Genomic DNA, 19,747 nt, shown 5'->3' with positions numbered 1-19,747 from the left:
GAGGCGATCACTGATGGAGGCGATCTCTGATCAAGGCGATCACTGACGGAAGCGCTCACTGATGGAGGTGATCACTTACCGAGGAGCTGATGATGGAAGCGATCACTGATTGAGGCGCCCATGATGGAGGTCCTCACTGACGAAGGTGCTGATGATGGAGGCGATCACTGATGGAGGCGCTCACCAGGTTTCTTATTTGTCTGTCGCTTTAGTAACAAGATTCAAACTTCTGAAGTTTTGCATTGTAAGCGCAGGTAAAGCTCCGATTCCTGGACGTCCGGCATCTTGTGATGGACGCAGGAAGGTTGTTTGTAAAGAGGAGTAAAAGCAAATTCATGTAAACTGCCAACAATTCACCGGATACAAGGATTCAGCAATCAGAGGGGAAATAAAGTATTAAACCCCCTCCCCTCCCCCACAGCTGGAGACAGGATTAGGCGGAGGGCAGCCTGACATATGGAATCTGCAGATTCCTTCCCTCTGCTCTTTCTGTAAGATCCAGACTCCTGGACGGGTTTGAGACACATGATTATCGCGCATATCGTACATGTTGGGTGATATCAGACCTCGGTGTTAGGACGCCACAGATTTTAGACCATGGCTAATGCAAATTCCTGATGCATGGGTGAGAAAGCAAAACTACAGATACATCCGGGACTGTGGAGTCGGAGTCTTAGCCGGTATCAATTTTGGTTCATTCATTATAAAATGGAACGACTCCGACTCCTAAAATATCTAATGCAATGGGTGCAGCAGCTCAGTGCAGGACGTGCTGTAAATGTTTCCATAAGAATTTGGGAAAGTTCTGAGATGTCCTATAAATGTCTGTTCTGTTCCTGATCGGAGGATCTCAGATTTTAGTTGAGATGAATCTGTGCTGCACTTTATGACCATGCTCAGTAGTGACCAATGCTGTGGAGTCGGAGTCGTGGAGTCAGTGAAATTGAGGAGTCGGAGGTTCGGTTTACCGACTCCACTGCCCTAGCTGCATCCCCTCCTACCCCTCTATATTGTCTTGTATTACACTACTGCAGATTCATCCCCCTCCTCCCTCTCTATCCTGTTTCCTATCACATTATTACACCTTCATCCCCTTCTCCCTTTCTATCCTGTCTCCTTTCAAATTACTGCAGCTTCATCTTCCTCTTCCCTCTCTCCTGCATCTACAATTTACTTCATTACAGCAGCTTCATCTTCCTCTTCCCTCTCTCCTGTATCTACTTTGTACTACATTACTGCAGCTTCATCTCCCTCTCCCCTCTCTCCTGTATCTACTTTGTACTACATTACTGCAGCTTCAACTCCCTCCCCTGTATACTATTACTACATTACTGCAGCTTCATCTCCCTCCCCTGTATACTATTACTACATTACTGCAGCTTCATCTCCCTCCCCTGTATACTATTACTACATTACTGCAGCTTCATCTCCCTCCCTTGTATACTATTACTACATTACTGCAGCTTCATCTCCCTCTTCCCTCTCTCCTGTATCTACTTTGTACTACATTACTGCAGCTTCATCTCCCTCCCTTGTATACTATTACTACATTACTGCAGCTTCATCTCCCTCTTCCCTCTCTCCTGTATCTACTTTGTACTACATTACTGCAGCTTCAACTCCCTCCCCTGTATACTATTACTACATTACTGCAGCTTCATCTCCCTCCCCTGTATACTATTACTACATTACTGCAGCTTCATCTCCCTCCCCTGTATACTATTACTACATTACTGCAGCTTCATCTCCCTCTTCCCTCTCTCCTGTATCTACTTTGTACTACATTACTGCAGCTTCAACTCCCTCCCCTGTATACTATTACTACATTACTGCAGCTTCATCTCCCTCTTCCCTCTCTCCTGTATCTACTTTGTACTACATTACTGCAGCTTCAACTCCCTCCCCTGTATACTATTACTACATTACTGCAGCTTCATCTCCCTCCCCTGTATACTATTACTACATTAATGCAGCTTCATCTCCCTCCCCTGTATACTATTACTACATTACTGCAGCTTCATCTCCCTCCCCTGTATACTATTACTACATTACTGCAGCTTCATCTCCCTCCCCTGTATACTATTACTACATTACTGCAGCTTCAACTCCCTCCCCTGTATACTATTACTACATTACTGCAGCTTCATCTCCCTCCCCTGTATACTATTACTACATTACTGCAGCTTCATCTCCCTCCCCTGTATACTATTACTACATTACTGCAGCTTCATCTCCCTCCCTTGTATACTATTACTACATTACTGCAGCTTCATCTCCCTCTTCCCTCTCTCCTGTATCTACTTTGTACTACATTACTGCAGCTTCATCTCCCTCCCTTGTATACTATTACTACATTACTGCAGCTTCATCTCCCTCTTCCCTCTCTCCTGTATCTACTTTGTACTACATTACTGCAGCTTCAACTCCCTCCCCTGTATACTATTACTACATTACTGCAGCTTCATCTCCCTCCCCTGTATACTATTACTACATTACTGCAGCTTCATCTCCCTCCCCTGTATACTATTACTACATTACTGCAGCTTCATCTCCCTCTTCCCTCTCTCCTGTATCTACTTTGTACTACATTACTGCAGCTTCAACTCCCTCCCCTGTATACTATTACTACATTACTGCAGCTTCATCTCCCTCTTCCCTCTCTCCTGTATCTACTTTGTACTACATTACTGCAGCTTCAACTCCCTCCCCTGTATACTATTACTACATTACTGCAGCTTCATCTCCCTCCCCTGTATACTATTACTACATTACTGCAGCTTCATCTCCCTCCCCTGTATACTATTACTACATTACTGCAGCTTCATCTCCCTCCCCTGTAAACTATTACTACATTACTGCAGCTTCATCTCCCTCCCCTGTATACTATTACTACATTACTGCAGCTTCATCTCCCTCCCCTGTATACTATTACTACATTACTGCAGCTTCATCTCCCTCCCCTGTATACTATTACTACATTACTGCAGCTTCATCTCCCTCCCCTGTATACTATTACTACATTACTGCAGCTTCATCTCCCTCCCCTGTATACTATTACTACATTACTGCAGCTTCATCTCCCTCTTCCCTCTCTCCTGTATCTACTTTGTACTACATTACTGCAGCTTCAACTCCCTCCCCTGTATACTATTACTACATTACTGCAGCTTCATCTCCCTCTTCCCTCTCTCCTGTATCTACTTTGTACTACATTACTGCAGCTTCAACTCCCTCCCCTGTATACTATTACTACATTACTGCAGCTTCATCTCCCTCCCCTGTATACTATTACTACATTACTGCAGCTTCATCTCCCTCCCCTGTATACTATTACTACATTACTGCAGCTTCATCTCCCTCCCCTGTAAACTATTACTACATTACTGCAGCTTCATCTCCCTCCCCTGTATACTATTACTACATTACTGCAGCTTCAGCTCCCTCCCCTGTATACTATTACTACATTACTGCAGCTTCATCTCCCTCCCCTGTATACTATTACTACATTACTGCAGCTTCATCTCCCTCCCCTGTATACTATTACTACATTACTGCAGCTTCATCTCCCTCCCCTGTATACTATTACTACAGCTTCATCTCCCTCTTCCCTCTCTCCTGTATCTACTTTGTACTACATTACTGCAGCTTCATCTCCCTCCCCTATATACTATTTACTACATTACTGCAGCTTCATCTCCCTCTTCCCTCTCTCCTGTATCTACTTTGTACTACATTACTGCAGCTTCATCTCCCTCCCCTGTATACTATTACTACATTACTGCAGCTTCATCTCCCTCCCCTATATACTATTTACTACATTACTGCAGCTTCGTCTCCCTCTTCCCTCTCTCCTGTATCTACTTTGTACTACATTACTGCAGCTTCATCTCCCTCCCCTATATACTATTACTACATTACTGCAGCTTCATCTCCCTCCCCTGTATACTATTACTACATTACTGCAGCTTCATTTCCCTCCCCTGTATACTATTACTACATTACTGCAGCTTCATCTCCCTCCCCTGTATACTATTACTACATTACTGCAGCTTCATCTCCCTCCCCTGTATACTATTACTACATTACTGCAGCTTCATCTCCCTCCCCTGTATACTATTACTACATTACTGCAGCTTCATCTCCCTCCCCTGTATACTATTACTACAGCTTCATCTCCCTCTTCCCTCTCTCCTGTATCTACTTTGTACTACATTACTGCAGCTTCATCTCCCTCCCCTATATACTATTTACTACATTACTGCAGCTTCATCTCCCTCTTCCCTCTCTCCTGTATCTACTTTGTACTACATTACTGCAGCTTCATCTCCCTCCCCTGTATACTATTACTACATTACTGCAGCTTCATCTCCCTCCCCTATATACTATTTACTACATTACTGCAGCTTCGTCTCCCTCTTCCCTCTCTCCTGTATCTACTTTGTACTACATTACTGCAGCTTCATCTCCCTCCCCTATATACTATTACTACATTACTGCAGCTTCATCTCCCTCCCCTGTATACTATTACTACATTACTGCAGCTTCATTTCCCTCCCCTGTATACTATTACTACATCACTGCAGCTTCATCTCCCTCCCCTGTATACTATTACTACATTACTGCAGCTTCATCTCCCTCCCCTGTATACTATTTACTGCATTTCTATACCTCATCTGCCAATAGGGTTTTTTTGCCTGTAAGTGAAGATTTGCAGATGAAACATATTGGAAAGTTGCAGACCTTTTTATTATACAAGGTGTTGGATTGATTGACCTGAGATTGTGAAATCCCTTTAGCCGTCGCTCTCTGTACGGAGAGCCCCTATCACCTGTGCCTGCACTGCCCGTATCTCCTCCTCGTGGAGTTGGTGACGTCTCTGCGGCATGTGGCGATGTAGCAGAGTGGAAACCCTGCGGTCTGATAATGTCTGTGCGCTGCTTTTTCTCATCCAGTATATGGGGTGGAACTGCTGATCAGTCACATTAGGAGGCAGCTGGTCCACAATGCCCCCATATAACGATCACCTAGTAACTCCCCTGAATGTGCTGAGCTCAGGTCTCTGACGGCTTCTCCGTCATCTATAATAAATCCCCGGCACCAGCTGCTCCGTGCAGCAGCAAGACAAGTATTCACCAATGCTCAACGCAAAAAATCGAAAATGGCAGAAGAGAGGAAATGTAACCTAGCGCAGGATACGGGAGGAAGCTAGGACTTTATATGGGACCCCAATATTGACCATGTCAGCAGATGACAGTGGGAGGGGCTGCAGTATGATTGACAGCTGTTACAGTCCCATCAGTGTGCCCCCCTCAGTATCAGACCACAACATTGTTTCCATTTCCTGAACAAGACCCCAGAGAGAACAGCAGCTCCATGTGTAATGTGACCTGTAGTGCTGAGCTGTTCCCTGCATTGTATCTCAGCCTGCATTATACTCCACAGCTGCACTCATAATTCTGCTGCATCACAGCTAAAAGTATGGCACAATTTACTGCTGATTCAGTGTCTGCACCCAGCCTGCTGGTGAGTGGCATTCTAGCGTTATCTTCACACAAGGCTACATTATAGGAGTTAAGCTGCTTACTGACTGTTTCCAATAACAACCAAAAGAGCTGTAGTGCAGCTCATTTATCAGTCAGTCTGGACTTAAGGCCCCTCCCGCACTATTCAGTAGGAGGTGTAGTGAGCCATGTCTCATTATATGACCTGGAATGTTATGACCCCAGTGGACAGGGTCTCAGAGGAACGTGTAAGTCTGCAAGATACAAAAATCCAGCTCATAGGGCTGTGGTAACTGGGTTGACCAAATAGCTACTCCTAACGCCAACACTAGAAGTAGCCGGGGATCATGCCTACGGTGATCGCTAGATGACTCGCGCCAGCCGGAGAATCTAACTACCCCTAGGAGAAGAAAACAAAGACCTCTCTTGCCTCCAGAGAAAGGGACCCCAAAGCAAGATACAAGCCCCCCACAAATAATAACGGTGAGGTAAGAGGAAATGACAAACACAGAAATGAACCAGGTTCAGCAAAGAGAGGCCAGCTTACTAATAGCAGAATATAGCAAGATAACTTATCTGGTCAACAAAAACCCTATAAAAATCCACGCTGGAGATTCAAGAACCCCCGAACCGTCTAACGGTCCGGGGGGAGAACACCAGCCCCCTAGAGCTTCCAGCAAAGGTCAGGATACAGATAGGAACAAGCTGGACAAAAATACCAAACAAAACAAAAGCAAAAAGCAAAGAAGCAGACTTAGCTTGAAAAACAGGAACCAGGATCAGAGGACAAGAGCACAACAGATTAGCTCTGATTTCAACGATGCCAGGCATTGAACTGAAGGTCCAGGGAGCTTATATAGCAACGCCCCTGAACTAACGGCCCAGGTGAGGATATAGGAAAAGACAGACGCTCCAGAGTCAAATCACTAATGACCACTAGAGGGAGCAAAAAGCAAAATCACAACAGTACCCCCCCCTTAGTGAGGGGTCACCGAACCCTCAACACGACCACCAGGGCGATCAGGATGAGCGGCGTGAAAGGCACGAACTAAATCGGCCGCATGAACATCAGAGGCGACCACCCAGGAATTATCTTCCTGACCATAGCCCTTCCACTTGACCAGGTACTGAAGCCTCCGCCTGGAGAGACGAGAATCCAAGATCTTCTCCACCACGTACTCCAACTCGCCCTCAACCAACACCGGAGCAGGAGGCTCAGCAGAAGGAACCACAGGCACAACGTACCGCCGCAACAAGGACCTATGAAACACGTTGTGGATAGCAAACGACACAGGAAGATCCAGGCGAAAGGATACAGGATTAAGAATTTCCAATATCTTGTAAGGACCAATAAAACGAGGTTTAAATTTGGGAGAGGAAACCTTCATAGGAACAAAGCGGGAAGAAAGCCACACCAAATCCCCAACACGTAGTCGGGGACCCACACCGCGGCGGCGGTTGGCAAAGCGCTGAGCCCTCTCCTGTGACAACTTCAAGTTGTCCACCACAAGATTCCAGATCCGCTGCAACCTATCCACCACAGAATCCACCCCAGGGCAGTCAGAAGGTTCCACATGACCCGAAGAAAAACGAGGGTGGAAACCAGAGTTGCAGAAAAACGGCGAAACCAAGGTGGCGGAACTAGCCCGATTATTAAGGGCAAACTCAGCTAACGGCAAGAAGGTCACCCAATCGTCCTGATCAGCAGAGACAAAACACCTCAAATAAGCCTCCAAAGTCTGATTAGTTCGCTCCGTCTGTCCATTAGTCTGAGGATGGAAAGCAGACGAAAACGACAAGTCAATGCCCATCCTACTACAAAAGGACCGCCAGAATCTGGAAACGAACTGGGATCCTCTGTCTGACACAATATTCTCAGGGATGCCGTGCAAACGAACCACGTTCTGGAAAAACACAGGAACCAGATCGGAAGAGGAAGGCAGTTTAGGCAAAGGAACCAAATGGACCATCTTGGAGAAGCGATCACATATCACCCAGATAACAGACATGCCTTGAGACACCGGAAGATCAGAAATGAAATCCATGGAGATATGTGTCCAAGGTCTCTTAGGGACAGGCAAGGGCAAGAGCAACCCGCTGGCACGAGAACAGCAAGGCTTAGCTCGAGCACAAGTCCCACAGGACTGTACAAATGACCGCACATCCCTAGACAAGGAAGGCCACCAAAAGGATCTGGCCACCAGATCTCTGGTGCCAAAAATTCCTGGGTGACCTGCCAACACCGAGGAATGAACCTCGGAAATGACTCTGCTGGTCCACTTATCAGGCACAAACAGTCTGTCAGGTGGACAAGAATCAGGCCTATCAGCCTGAAATCTCTGCAACACACGTCGCAGATCAGGAGAAATAGCTGACAAGATAATACCATCCTTAAGAATACCAACAGGTTCAGCGACTCCAGGAGCATCAGGCACAAAGCTCCTAGACAGAGCATCGGCCTTCACATTCTTTGAACCTGGTAAATACGAGACAACAAAGTCAAAACGGGAGAAAAACAATGACCAGCGGGCCTGTCTAGGATTCAGGCGTTTAGCAGACTCGAGATACATCAGATTTTTGTGATCAGTCAAGACCACCACACGATGCTTAGCACCCTCGAGCCAATGACGCCACTCCTCAAATGCCCATTTCATGGCCAACAACTCCCGATTGCCCACATCATAATTTCGCTCCGCAGGCGAAAACTTCCTAGAGAAAAAGGCGCAAGGTCTCATAACAGAGCAACCAGGGCCTCTCTGCGACAAAACGGCCCCTGCCCCAATCTCCGAAGCATCCACCTCAACTTGAAAGGGAAGCGAGACATCAGGCTGGCACAAAACAGGCGCCGAAGTAAACCGACGTTTCAACTCCTGGAAAGCCTCCACGGCAGCAGGAGCCCAATTAACCACATCGGAGCCCTTCTTGGTCATATCCGTCAAAGGTTTCACAATGCTAGAAAAGTTAGCGATAAAACGACGGTAGAAGTTAGCGAAACCCAAGAACTTCTGAAGACTCTTAACTGACGAGGGCTGAGTCCAATCATGAATAGCTCGGACCTTGACTGGGTCCATCTCCACAGCAGAAGGGGAAAAAATGAACCCCAAAAAGGGAACCTTCTGTACACCAAAAAGACACTTTGAGCCCTTGACAAACAAAGAATTTTCACGCAAAATTTTAAAGACCATCCTGACCTGCTCCACATGCGAGTCCCAATTATCAGAAAAAACCAGAATATCATCCAGATAAACGATCAGAAATTTATCCAGATAGTTCCGGAAAATGTCATGCATAAAGGACTGAAAAACTGAAGGGGCATTAGAGAGCCCAAAAGGCATCACCAAGTACTCAAAATGACCTTCGGGCGTATTGAATGCGGTTTTCCATTCATCCCCTTGCTTAATGCGCACAAGGTTGTACGCACCACGAAGGTCTATCTTGGTAAACCACTTGGCACCTTTAATCCGGGCAAACAAGTCAGACAACAGCGGCAAAGGATACTGAAATTTGACAGTGATCTTATTTAAAAGCCGATAGTCAATACAAGGCCTCAAAGATCCGTCCTTTTTAGCCACAAAAAAGAATCCCGCACCAAGAGGGGAAGAAGACGGACGGATGTGTCCTTTCTCCAGAGACTCCTTGATATATGAACGCATAGCGGTATGTTCAGGTACCGACAGATTAAACAGTCTTCCCTTAGGAAATTTACTGCCTGGAATCAAGTCTATTGCACAGTCACATTCCCTATGAGGAGGCAATGCACTGGACCTGGACTCGCTAAAGACATCCTGATAATCAGACAAGTACTCCGGAACTTCCGAAGGCGTAGAAGAAGCAATAGACACAGGCAGGGAATCCTCATGAATACCACGACAGCCCCAACTAGACACTGACATAGCCTTCCAGTCAAGGACTGGATTATGGGTCTGTAACCATGGCAGCCCCAAAACAACCAAATCATGCATTTTATGTAGAACGAGAAAACGTATCACCTCGCGGTGTTCAGGAGTCATGCACATGGTAACCTGTGTCCAATACTGCGGCTTATTTTCTGCCAATGGCGTAGCATCAATACCCCTAAGAGGGATAGGATTTTCTAATGGTTCAAGAATAAAACCACAGCGCTTAGCAAATGAGAGATCCATAAGACTCAGGGCAGCACCTGAATCTACAAACGCCATGACAGGATAAGATGACAGTGAGCAAATCAAAGTTACAGACAGAATAAACTTAGGATGCAAATTACCAACGGTGACAGGACTAACAACCTTAGATATACGTTTAGAGCATGCTGAGATAACATGTGTAGAATCACCACAGTAGTAGCACAAGCCATTCCGGCGTCTATGAATTTTCCGCTCATTTCTAGTCAGAATTCTATCACATTGCATCAAATCAGGTGTCCGTTCAGACAACACCATGAGGGAATTTGCGGTTTTGCGCTCCCGCAACCGCCGGTCAATTTGAATAGCCAGGGACATGGTATCATTCAGACCTGTGGGAATGGGAAAACCCACCATAACATTCTGAGGCCGGTTTCACACGTCAGTGATTCCGGTACGTGAGGTGACAGTTTCCTCACGTACCGGAGACACTGACACACGTAGACCCATAAAAATCAATGCATCTGTTCAGATGTCATTGATTTTTTGCGGACCGTGTCTCCGTGTGCCAAACACGGAGACATGTCAGTGTTCGTGGGAGCGCACGTATTACACGGACCCAATAGAGTCAATGGGTCCGCGTAAAACACGGACCTCACACGGACATTCTCCGTCTGGGGTCCGTGTGGCGTGCCGGAGACAGCGCTACAGTAAGCGCTGTCCCCCCCACATGGTGCTGAAGCCGGTATTCATATCTTCCCTGTAGCAGCGTTTGCTATAGAGAAAATATGAAGAATAGTGTTAAAAATAAAGATTTAGGTGTCCGCCGCCCCCCCACCCCCTGTGCGCCCCCCCGCTGGTCAGAAAATACTTACCCGCTCCCTCGCTCCTTCCTGGTCTGGCCGCGCCTCCTACTGTATGCGGTCACGTGGGGCCGATCATTTACAATCATGAATAGTCGGCTCCGCCCCTATGGGAGGTGGAGCCACATATTCATGACTGTAAATGATCGGCCCCACGTGACCGCATGCAGGAGAAGCCGCGGCCAGACCAGGAAGGAGCGACAGCCGACGGGGGACCCGGGTAAGTATTTTCTGACCAGCGGGGGGGCGCACAGGGGGTGGGGGGGCGGCGGACACCTAAATCTTTATTTTTAACACTATTCTTCATATTTTCTCTGCAGCAAACGCTACTGCAGAGAGGATATGAATCGCAGCTTCAGCAGCTTCAGCACCATGCAGAGTGGGTACCACACGCTCCGTGTGGTACCCACTCGCCATACGGGCGGCACACGTGTGCCGCACGTATGGCCTCCGTGAGTTCCCAGGCACACGGACACGGATAACTCCGGTACCGATTTATTCCGGTACCGGAATTATCTGGACGTGTGGGACAGCCCTTAATGGCCTCAGAAAGGCCATTTCTAAAATTAGCGGCCAGTGCACACTCGTTCCAATGTGTCAGCACGGACCATTTCCGAAATTTTTGGCAATACACCTCAGCCTCGTCCTGGCCCTGAGACATAGCCAGCAAGGCTTTCTCTGCCTGAATCTCAAGATTGGGTTCCTCATAAAGTAAACCGAGCGCCAGAAAAAACGCATCAATATCAGCCAATGCCGGATCTCCTGGCGCCAACGAAAAAGCCCAATCCTGAGGGTTACCCCGTAAGAATGAAATAACAATTTTTACTTGTTGAGCAGAGTCTCCAGACGAACAAGGTTTCAGGGACAAAAATAATTTACAATTATTCCTGAAATTCCTAAACTTAAATCGGTCTCCTGAAAACAGTTCAGGAATCGGAATCTTGGGTTCAGACCTAGGATTTCTGGTAACATAATCTTGTATACCCTGCACACGAGCGGCAAGCTGGTCCACACTTGTAATCAAGGTCTGGACATTCATGTCTGCAGCAAGCTTAAGCCACTCTGAGGTAAAGGGGAAAAGAAAAAAAAAAATGAGAGAGGGAAAAAAAAAACTCAAAATTTTCTTTCTTATAATCCCACTTCTGCAATGCATTAAACATTTAATACTGGCCTGGCATACTGTTATGACCCCAGTGGACAGGGTCTCAGAGGAACGTGTAAGTCTGCAAGATACAAAAATCCAGCTCATAGGGCTGTGGTAACTGGGTTGACCAAATAGCTACTCCTAACGCCAACACTAGAAGTAGCCGGGGATCATGCCTACGGTGATCGCTAGATGACTCGCGCCAGCCGGAGAATCTAACTACCCCTAGGAGAAGAAAACAAAGACCTCTCTTGCCTCCAGAGAAAGGGACCCCAAAGCAAGATACAAGCCCCCCACAAATAATAACGGTGAGGTAAGAGGAAATGACAAACACAGAAATGAACCAGGTTCAGCAAAGAGAGGCCAGCTTACTAATAGCAGAATATAGCAAGATAACTTATCTGGTCAACAAAAACCCTATAAAAATCCACGCTGGAGATTCAAGAACCCCCGAACCGTCTAACGGTCCGGGGGGAGAACACCAGCCCCCTAGAGCTTCCAGCAAAGGTCAGGATACAGATAGGAACAAGCTGGACAAAAATACCAAACAAAACAAAAGCAAAAAGCAAAGAAGCAGACTTAGCTTGAAAAACAGGAACCAGGATCAGAGGACAAGAGCACAACAGATTAGCTCTGATTTCAACGATGCCAGGCATTGAACTGAAGGTCCAGGGAGCTTATATAGCAACGCCCCTGAACTAACGGCCCAGGTGAGGATATAGGAAAAGACAGACGCTCCAGAGTCAAATCACTAATGACCACTAGAGGGAGCAAAAAGCAAAATCACAACACTGGAACAATCGGCAGTCCGGAACAGTGCGGGCATCAGAATAATCACACGGACTATCTCAGTGATCGGCGCTCGTCCTGATCCTCCTCCAATGCTTGGGATCTGTAACATTTCATTCACTCTTAGTCCCCAAATTCATCACTTGGGGGTTTTCTGCTTTGTGGGATTCTTGCCGGATGTAGAGCAGAATTCTTCAAAGTGGCACGGACGGGTTTATGCATTTTCTCCCTTCCTTTCTCTCTTCCTTTCACTTATTCCCATCCTTCCGTTGTTTCACCCATTCCACCTTTCTCCCTTCCTTCTGCTGTTTCTTCCATTCCACCTTCCTCCTTTCGCCCTTCCTTCCACTGTTTCTCTCATTCCACCTTCCTCCTTTCTCCCTTCCTTCTGCTGTTTCTCCCATTCCACCTTCCTCCTTCCTTCCTTCCTTCCCTCCCGTTTCTCCCATTCCACCTTCCTCCTTTCGCCCTTCCTTCTGCTGTTTCTCCCATTCCACCTTTCTCCCTTCCTTCCCCTGTTTCTCCCATTCCACCTTCCTCCTTTCTCCCTTTCTTCCCCTATTTCTCCCATTCCACCTTCCTCCTTTCGCCCTTCCTTTTTCTGTTTCTCCCATTCCACCTTCCTCCTTTCTCCCTTCCTTTTGCTGTTTCTCCCATTCCACCTTACTCCTTTCTCCCTTCCTTTTGCTGTTTCTCCCATTCCTCCTTTCGCCCTTCCTTCCACTGTTTCTCCCATTCCACCTTCCTCCTTTCGCCCTTCCTTCCACTGTTTCTCTCATTCCACCTTCCTCCTTTCTCCCTTCCTTCCGCTGTTTCTTCCATTCCACCTTTCTCCCCTCCTTCCGCTGTTTCTTCCATTCCACCTTCCTCCTTTCGCCCTTCCTTCCACTGTTTCTCTCATTCCACCTTCCTCCTTTCTCCCTTCCTTCTGCTGTTTCTTCCATTTCACCTTTCTCCCCTCCTTCCACTGTTTCTTCTATTCCACCTTCCTCCTTTCGCCCTTCCTTCCACTGTTTCTCTCATTCCAGCTTCCTCCTTTCTCCCTTCCTTCTGCTGTTTCTTCCTTTCCACCTTTCTCCTTTCTCCCTTCCCGTTTCTCCCTTTCCACCTTCCTCCTTTCGCCCTTCCTTTTGCTGTTTCTCCCATTCCACCTTCCTCCTCTCTCGCTTCCTTCCACTGTTTCTCCCATTCCACCTTCCTCCTTTCTCCCTTCCAATGTTTCTCCCATTCCACCTTCCTCCTTTATCACTTCCTTCCACTGTTTCTCCCATTCCACCTTCCTCCTTTCTACCTTCCAATGTTTCTCCCATTCCACCTTCCTCCTTTCTCCCTTCCTTCGGCTGTTTCTCCCATTCCACCTTTCTCCCTTCCTTCCGCTGTTTCTCCCATTCCACTTCCTCCTTTCTCCCTTCCTTCTGCTGTTTCTCCCATCCCACCTTCCTCCTTTCTCCCATCCTTCCACTGTTTCTCCCATTCCACCTTCCTCCTTTCTCCCTTCCTTCCGCTGTTTCTCACATTCCACCTTCCTCTTTTCTCCCTTCCTTCTGCTGTTTCTCCCATTCCACCTTCCTCCTTTCGCCCTTCCTCCCACTGTCTCTCCCATTCCAACTTTCTCCCTTCCTTCTGTTGTTTCTCCCATTCCACCTTTCTCCCTTCCTTCCGCTGTTTCTCCCATTCCACCTTCCTCCTTTCTCCCTTCCTTCCGCTGTTTCTCCCATTCCACCTCCCTCCTTTCTCCCTTCCTTCTGCTGTTTCTCCCATTCCACCTTTCTCCCTTCCTTCCGCTGTTCCTCCCATTCCACCTTCCTCCTTTCCCCCTTCCTTCCACTGTTTCTCCCATTCCACCTTTCTCCCTTCCTTCCACTGTTTCTCCCATTCCACCTTCCTCCTTTCTCCCTTCCTTCTGCTGTTTCTCCCATTCCACCTTCCTCCTTTCTCCCTTCCGCTGTTTCTCCCATTCCACCTTCCTCCTTTCTCCCTTCCTTCCGCTGTTTCTCCCCATTCCACCTTCCTCCTTTCTCCCTTCCTTCCGCTGTTTCTCCCATTCCACCTTCCTCCTTTCTCCCTTCCTTCTGCTGTTTCTCCCATTCCACCTTCCTCCTTTCTCCCTTTTGTTGTTTCTCCCATTCCTCCTTTCTCCCTTCCTTCCACTGTTTCTCCCATTCCACCTTCCTCCTTTCTCCCTTCCTTCTGCTGTTCCTCCCATTCCACCTTCCTCCTTTCCTCCTTCCTTCCACTGTTTCTCCCATTCCACCTTTCTCCCTTCCTTCCACTGTTTCTCCCATTCCACCTTTCTCCCTTCCTTCTGCTGTTCCTCCCATTCCACCTTCCTCATTTCCCCCTTCCTTCCACTGTTTCTCCCATTCCACCTTCCTCCTTTCTCCCTTCCGCTGTTTCTCCCATTCCACCTTCCTCCTTTCTCCCTTCCTTCCGCTGTTTCTCCCATTCCACCTTCCTCCTTTCTCCCTTCCTTCTGCTGTTTCTCCCATTCCACCTTCCTCCTTTCTCCCTTTTGTTGTTTCTCCCATTCCTCCTTTCTCCCTTCCTTCCACTGTTTCTCCCATTCCACCTTCCTCCTTTCTCCCTTCCTTCTGCTGTTCCTCCCATTCCACCTTCCTCCTTTCCCCCTTCCTTCCACTGTTTCTCCCATTCCACCTTTCTCCCTTCCTTCCACTGTTTCTCCCATTCCACCTTTCTCCCTTCCTTCTGCTGTTCCTCCCATTCCACCTTCCTCATTTCCCCCTTCCTTCCACTGTTTCTCCCATTCCACCTTTCTCCCTTCCTTCCACTGTTCTCCTATTCCACCTTCCTCCTTTCGCTCTTCCTTCTGCTGTTTCTCCCATTCCACCTTTCTCCTTTCTTCCTCTCCTCATTCTTCCTTCTTGTCTCCTGTACCAGTCATTGGAGCAGATTTTCTAAAGCTAGTCATTTAATGGACAGTCTGAAAATGGCCATGTTTCGTTTGTGCTTGATGATACATTTATTGTTTTTATATTGTGCCACTTTTTTTGTGTACAACTTTCTGCTCTTTGTCACATTTTAGACCACACCCCATTTCATAAAAGCCACTCCTCATTTCATCTGAGCCACACCCCTTATCGGATGAGCTGCAAAAAGTGTCTAAAGCACATTGGCCTTGATTCCTCATTGCCTTTGCGTGTTTTTCTTTTAGTTTTGTGTGTTTTGCACCTTTTTTTGTTGCGCCTGTTTTTCGTTTAGTTTTGTGTGTTTTGCACTTTTTTTGTTTGCACCCAATTCATTATTCTATTTGCCCCTTTTTCGGAGGCCTATTTTCTATGTGATCAACGTTTTGTTTTTTATTTGCTTTGTGGGCGGAGGTTAGTGATTCTAAATCTTTTAGTCTGATTCATCAATTACGACTTTTAAAAAGCCACAACATTTGGCCTAACGTCCCCTCTGGTGTATTATTGGCACAATTTTGGTACAGATCAAGACAGAATGAAAGCCCAAGAATCAAATTCATGAATCGTTTGCGTCATTTTGATGAATTTGGCCTCAAAAACGGCAACTAATACTACAAGATACAAAAAGGAAACGTCAGTGATGAGCGGCTCTACAATCCACCATTTGTTGCTGCATCTGTAGTCAATCCGTCCCAATGACAGCGACAGTCTGCATGGTGCGATGTGCTGCAGATCTATCCATTGTCACTCAGATCTACCAACAGTAGAAATAACAGGTCTCCTGGGACTTGTAGTTCCCCACCTGCGGATGGTCAGTGTCTGAGCTGGACCCCACATTCCCACTCCGCGCTGCCGGAGGAGTGTTATCTGCTGGAATCTATTCTCCCTCATATTCAGGCCGAACTTTAATTGCTTCTTTGTTGTCGTTCTCGCTGGTTGAAGTTACTGAGGGAACATCGATGTGAAAGCCCCGTTCCCCTTCCCGCGGTCCCCATCGATGGACGCTCACCGCTTTCTACACTGAGACAAAGAAGACAAAGGTTGTTTGTCCAAAGTGGCTCAAAAGATTCTCCTCAATTGGCCTTCACATCAGGGGAAAGCGACTAACCCCTTCAGGACCAACCCAGATTTCATGAGGATACAGAACTGGTGCATCTAAGCCTGAAAAAACCATAGGGTGAGGACCCAATTGAGAAAAAAAAAGCGAAAAAAAGACCCCCTAAAATGTAACCGTTAATAAGGAAGTTTAAAAAAGTATCGCATGTATAGGTCAATGATACAGCACAAACACTAACAAAGAAAAGACTGAACAAGGACGCAATAATGAAAAAAATGTGCAAAAGTGATACAATGAAAACACTGGAAAAATAAAAAAATGAAAAAATTAACTAATAGGGGAGTTTGATTACAATATGTGGGCTAATATGCTCTAGAAATCCCTAATGGATGCCCTACCTGCCAGTGGAGGGTGGCTCCCTAAGTTTCCCACTCGTCGGCGGCTAGCCCTAAAACCTCTAGTGTACCCTTATGTGTAGTAAAACAGTCAGTAAAAAAGGTTAAGGGTACAATAGGGGTTTTAGGCTAGCCGCCGATAGTGGGAGCACCATACTGTGTGAACTTAGGGAGCCAACCTCCACTGGCAGGTAGGGCATCCATTAGGGATTCCCACAGCATATTAGCCCAAATATTGTAATCATTTTTTACTTTTCTCTTGCGCTACCTTGCTGGCTTCTGCTCCCCAATTGCTCAATTTCTTCTTCTTTTTTTTTTTTCCAGTGTTTTCATTGTATCTCTTTTTTGCAAATTTTTTTCATTATTGCATCTTTGTATAGTCTTCTCTTTGTTAGTGTTTGTGCTGTATCCTTGACCTATACATGCGATACTTTTTTAAAACTTTCTTAATAAAAGTTACAATTCTTTTTGCATCTAAGCCTGTCATGTGTAGTACTGTCTGCTGATATGTGTATCTAATAATATCATGTGTGATAATGCTGAGCTCTGCATCCAATCCTATACTGAATGCTGAGCTGTGTATCTAATCCTATCCTGTGTGATACTGACTGCTGAGCTGTGTATCTAATCCTATCCTGTGTGATATTGTGTGCTGACTTGTATCTAATCCTATTCAGTGTGATACTGACTGCTGAGCCGTGTATCTAAACCCATCATATGTGATACTGTCTGCTGACTTGTATCTAATCCTATTCTGTGATACTGTATGCTGAGCTGTGTATCTAATCCTGTCCTGTGTGATACTGTCTGCTGAGCTGTGTATCTAATCCTCTCCTGTGTGATACTGACTGCTGAGCCGTGTATCTAATCCTGTCCTGTGTGATACTGTCTGCTGAGCTGTGTATCTAATCCTCTCCTGTGTGATACTGACTGCTGAGCTGTGTATCTAAACCCATCATATGTGATACTGTCTGCTGACTTGTATCTAATCCTATTCTGTGATACTGTATGCTGAGCTGTGTATCTAATCCTGTCCTGTGTGATACTGTCTGCTGAGCCGTGTATCTAATCCTCTCCTGTGTGATACTGACTGCTGAGCCGTGTATCTAATCCTCTCCTGTGTGATACTGTCTGCTGAGCTGTGTATCTAATCCTCTCCTGTGTGATACTGTCTGCTGAGCTGTGTATCTAATCCTATCCTGTGTGATATTGTGTGCTGAGCCGTGTATCTAATCCTCTCCTGTGTGATACTGTCTGCTGAGCTGTGTATCTAATCCTATCCTGTGTGATATTGTGTGCTGACTTGTATCTAATCCTATTCTGTGTGATACTGACTGCTGAGCTGTGTATCTAAACCCATATGTGATACTGACTGCTGACTTGTATCTAATCCTATCCTGTGTGATACTGTCTGCTGAGCTGTTTATCTAATCCTCTCCTGTGTGATACTGTCTGCTGAGCTGTGTATCTAATCCTCTCCTGTGTGATACTGACTGCTGAGCCGTGTATCTAATCCTATCCTGTGTGATACTGTCTGCTGAGCCATGTATCTAATCCTCTCCTGTGTGATACTGACTGCTGAGCCGTGTATCTAATCCTCTCCTGTGTGATACTGACTGCTGAGCTGTGTATCTAATCCTATCCTGTGTGATACTGACTGCTGAGCTGTGTATCTAATCATATCCTGTGATACTGTCTGCTGACTTGTATCTAATCTCATCACGTGTGATACTATAGTTTCTGATCAGCAGACATAATGTGTCTATAATGGAGGATACATTTTCATCGTCGCCATGGTGACCATTGTCTCCGCACCGGACAGTGAATGGTTTCCAGAGAAACTTTGTTGTTGATACTGAAAGTTCCTAAACTTCTGTTCCCCGTCAGTGAGAGGCGCGGGCACACACTGCGGTCATTCATGGCTCTGCCGGGTGCCAGGGGCCTCTCTGGGGCCCATTCCAAGCTCCCAGGGATTCAGCCCCCCGTCCGGCTCCTGGGGGACTCACAAAGCCTGTCAGTGCGAGGATTCTCCAGATCTGAGGGGAGGGGGGCGTCCGACCTGCAGAGAAATCTGAAGACCTGCCGGACCGAGCAGCTGGACCCCTGGAGGAAGCCGGAGCACTGGGCCAATACTGGTAAAGCAGGATCACAACCAGCAGCATTTAATGGTGGCAGGTGGCATTTCTGCACCAAAATCAAGATCTCTGTTAGCTGTCAATGAATGGAAACATTCACAGGCTGAAAACCAAGCACTAAAGCTGGATTCTCACACAGCATTTCCTTCAAAATTCTATTGTTTTATCTTCAAATACTAATGCTTTTCACAGCTGAGGTTTTGCTACAATTCTAACCAGGCTATAAAATCCTCTGTGAGGTTAACACATCGGCTGCACAAACCGCTCTCCTGCCTGGATAGTTTATAATAATGTATCAGTCTGGAGATCAGAATGTTCCTCAATCAAAGGATGGTCTAGACTGGATACAATGTAACAGACCCGCAGCTGTGAGCAGTATTAGAATTGCACTGGTTTTCAGCCTCTGAGCCTGGAATTGCTTCTGGTCTCAAAGCAAAAAATCCAATATACAGGAGCTTCTCACAAAATTATAATATCATCAAAAAGTGAATTTATTTCAGTTCTTCAATACAAAAAGTGAATCTCCTATATTCTATAGAGTCATTACACACAGAGTGATCTCCTTCACGTGTTTATTTCTGTTAATGTTGATGATTATGGTTTACAGTCAATGAAAACCCAAAAGTCATTATCTCAGTAAATTAGAAAAATTAACATAAACACCTGTAAAGGCTCCTAAGTGTTTATAAAGGTCCCTTAGTCTGTTTCAGTAGCTCCACAATCATGGGGAAGACTGCTGACCTGACATGTCCAGAAGGCATCATTGACACACTCCACAAGGAGGGGAAGCCACAAAAGGTCATTGCCAAAGAAGCCGGCTGTTCACAGAGTGCTGTATC

The 19,747-nt window shown here is 46.4% G+C and overlaps 2 protein-coding genes across 3 annotated transcripts in view; both read left to right on the top strand.

Annotated features, from left to right (window-relative positions):
• ACSL5 (acyl-CoA synthetase long chain family member 5) overlaps window positions 1-19,747 on the top strand; it is a 369,346-nt gene that overhangs the window by 92,452 nt on the left and 257,147 nt on the right. The gene's annotated exons all lie outside the window — the stretch shown is intronic.
• Window positions 18,616-19,747, top strand: part of LOC143769449 (EF-hand calcium-binding domain-containing protein 6-like) — a 48,794-nt gene continuing 47,662 nt past the window's right edge. The window contains exon 1 of one of the 2 annotated variants that reach the window (XM_077258033.1): window positions 18,616-18,908. In XM_077258033.1, the coding sequence (XP_077114148.1) occupies window positions 18,692-18,908 (217 nt within the window). In that variant the 5' untranslated portion in view covers window positions 18,616-18,691. The remainder of the gene's footprint in view (window positions 18,909-19,747) is intronic. The other variant, XM_077258034.1, reaches the window with a different exon arrangement.

This window comes from Ranitomeya variabilis, chromosome 4 (genome assembly GCF_051348905.1).
Source record: "Ranitomeya variabilis isolate aRanVar5 chromosome 4, aRanVar5.hap1, whole genome shotgun sequence".
In the NCBI taxonomy this organism is placed as follows: Eukaryota; Metazoa; Chordata; class Amphibia; order Anura; family Dendrobatidae; genus Ranitomeya; species Ranitomeya variabilis.
The sequence above is the reverse complement of the archived record's forward strand: the minus strand, read 5'-3'. Positions and strand labels throughout refer to the sequence as shown.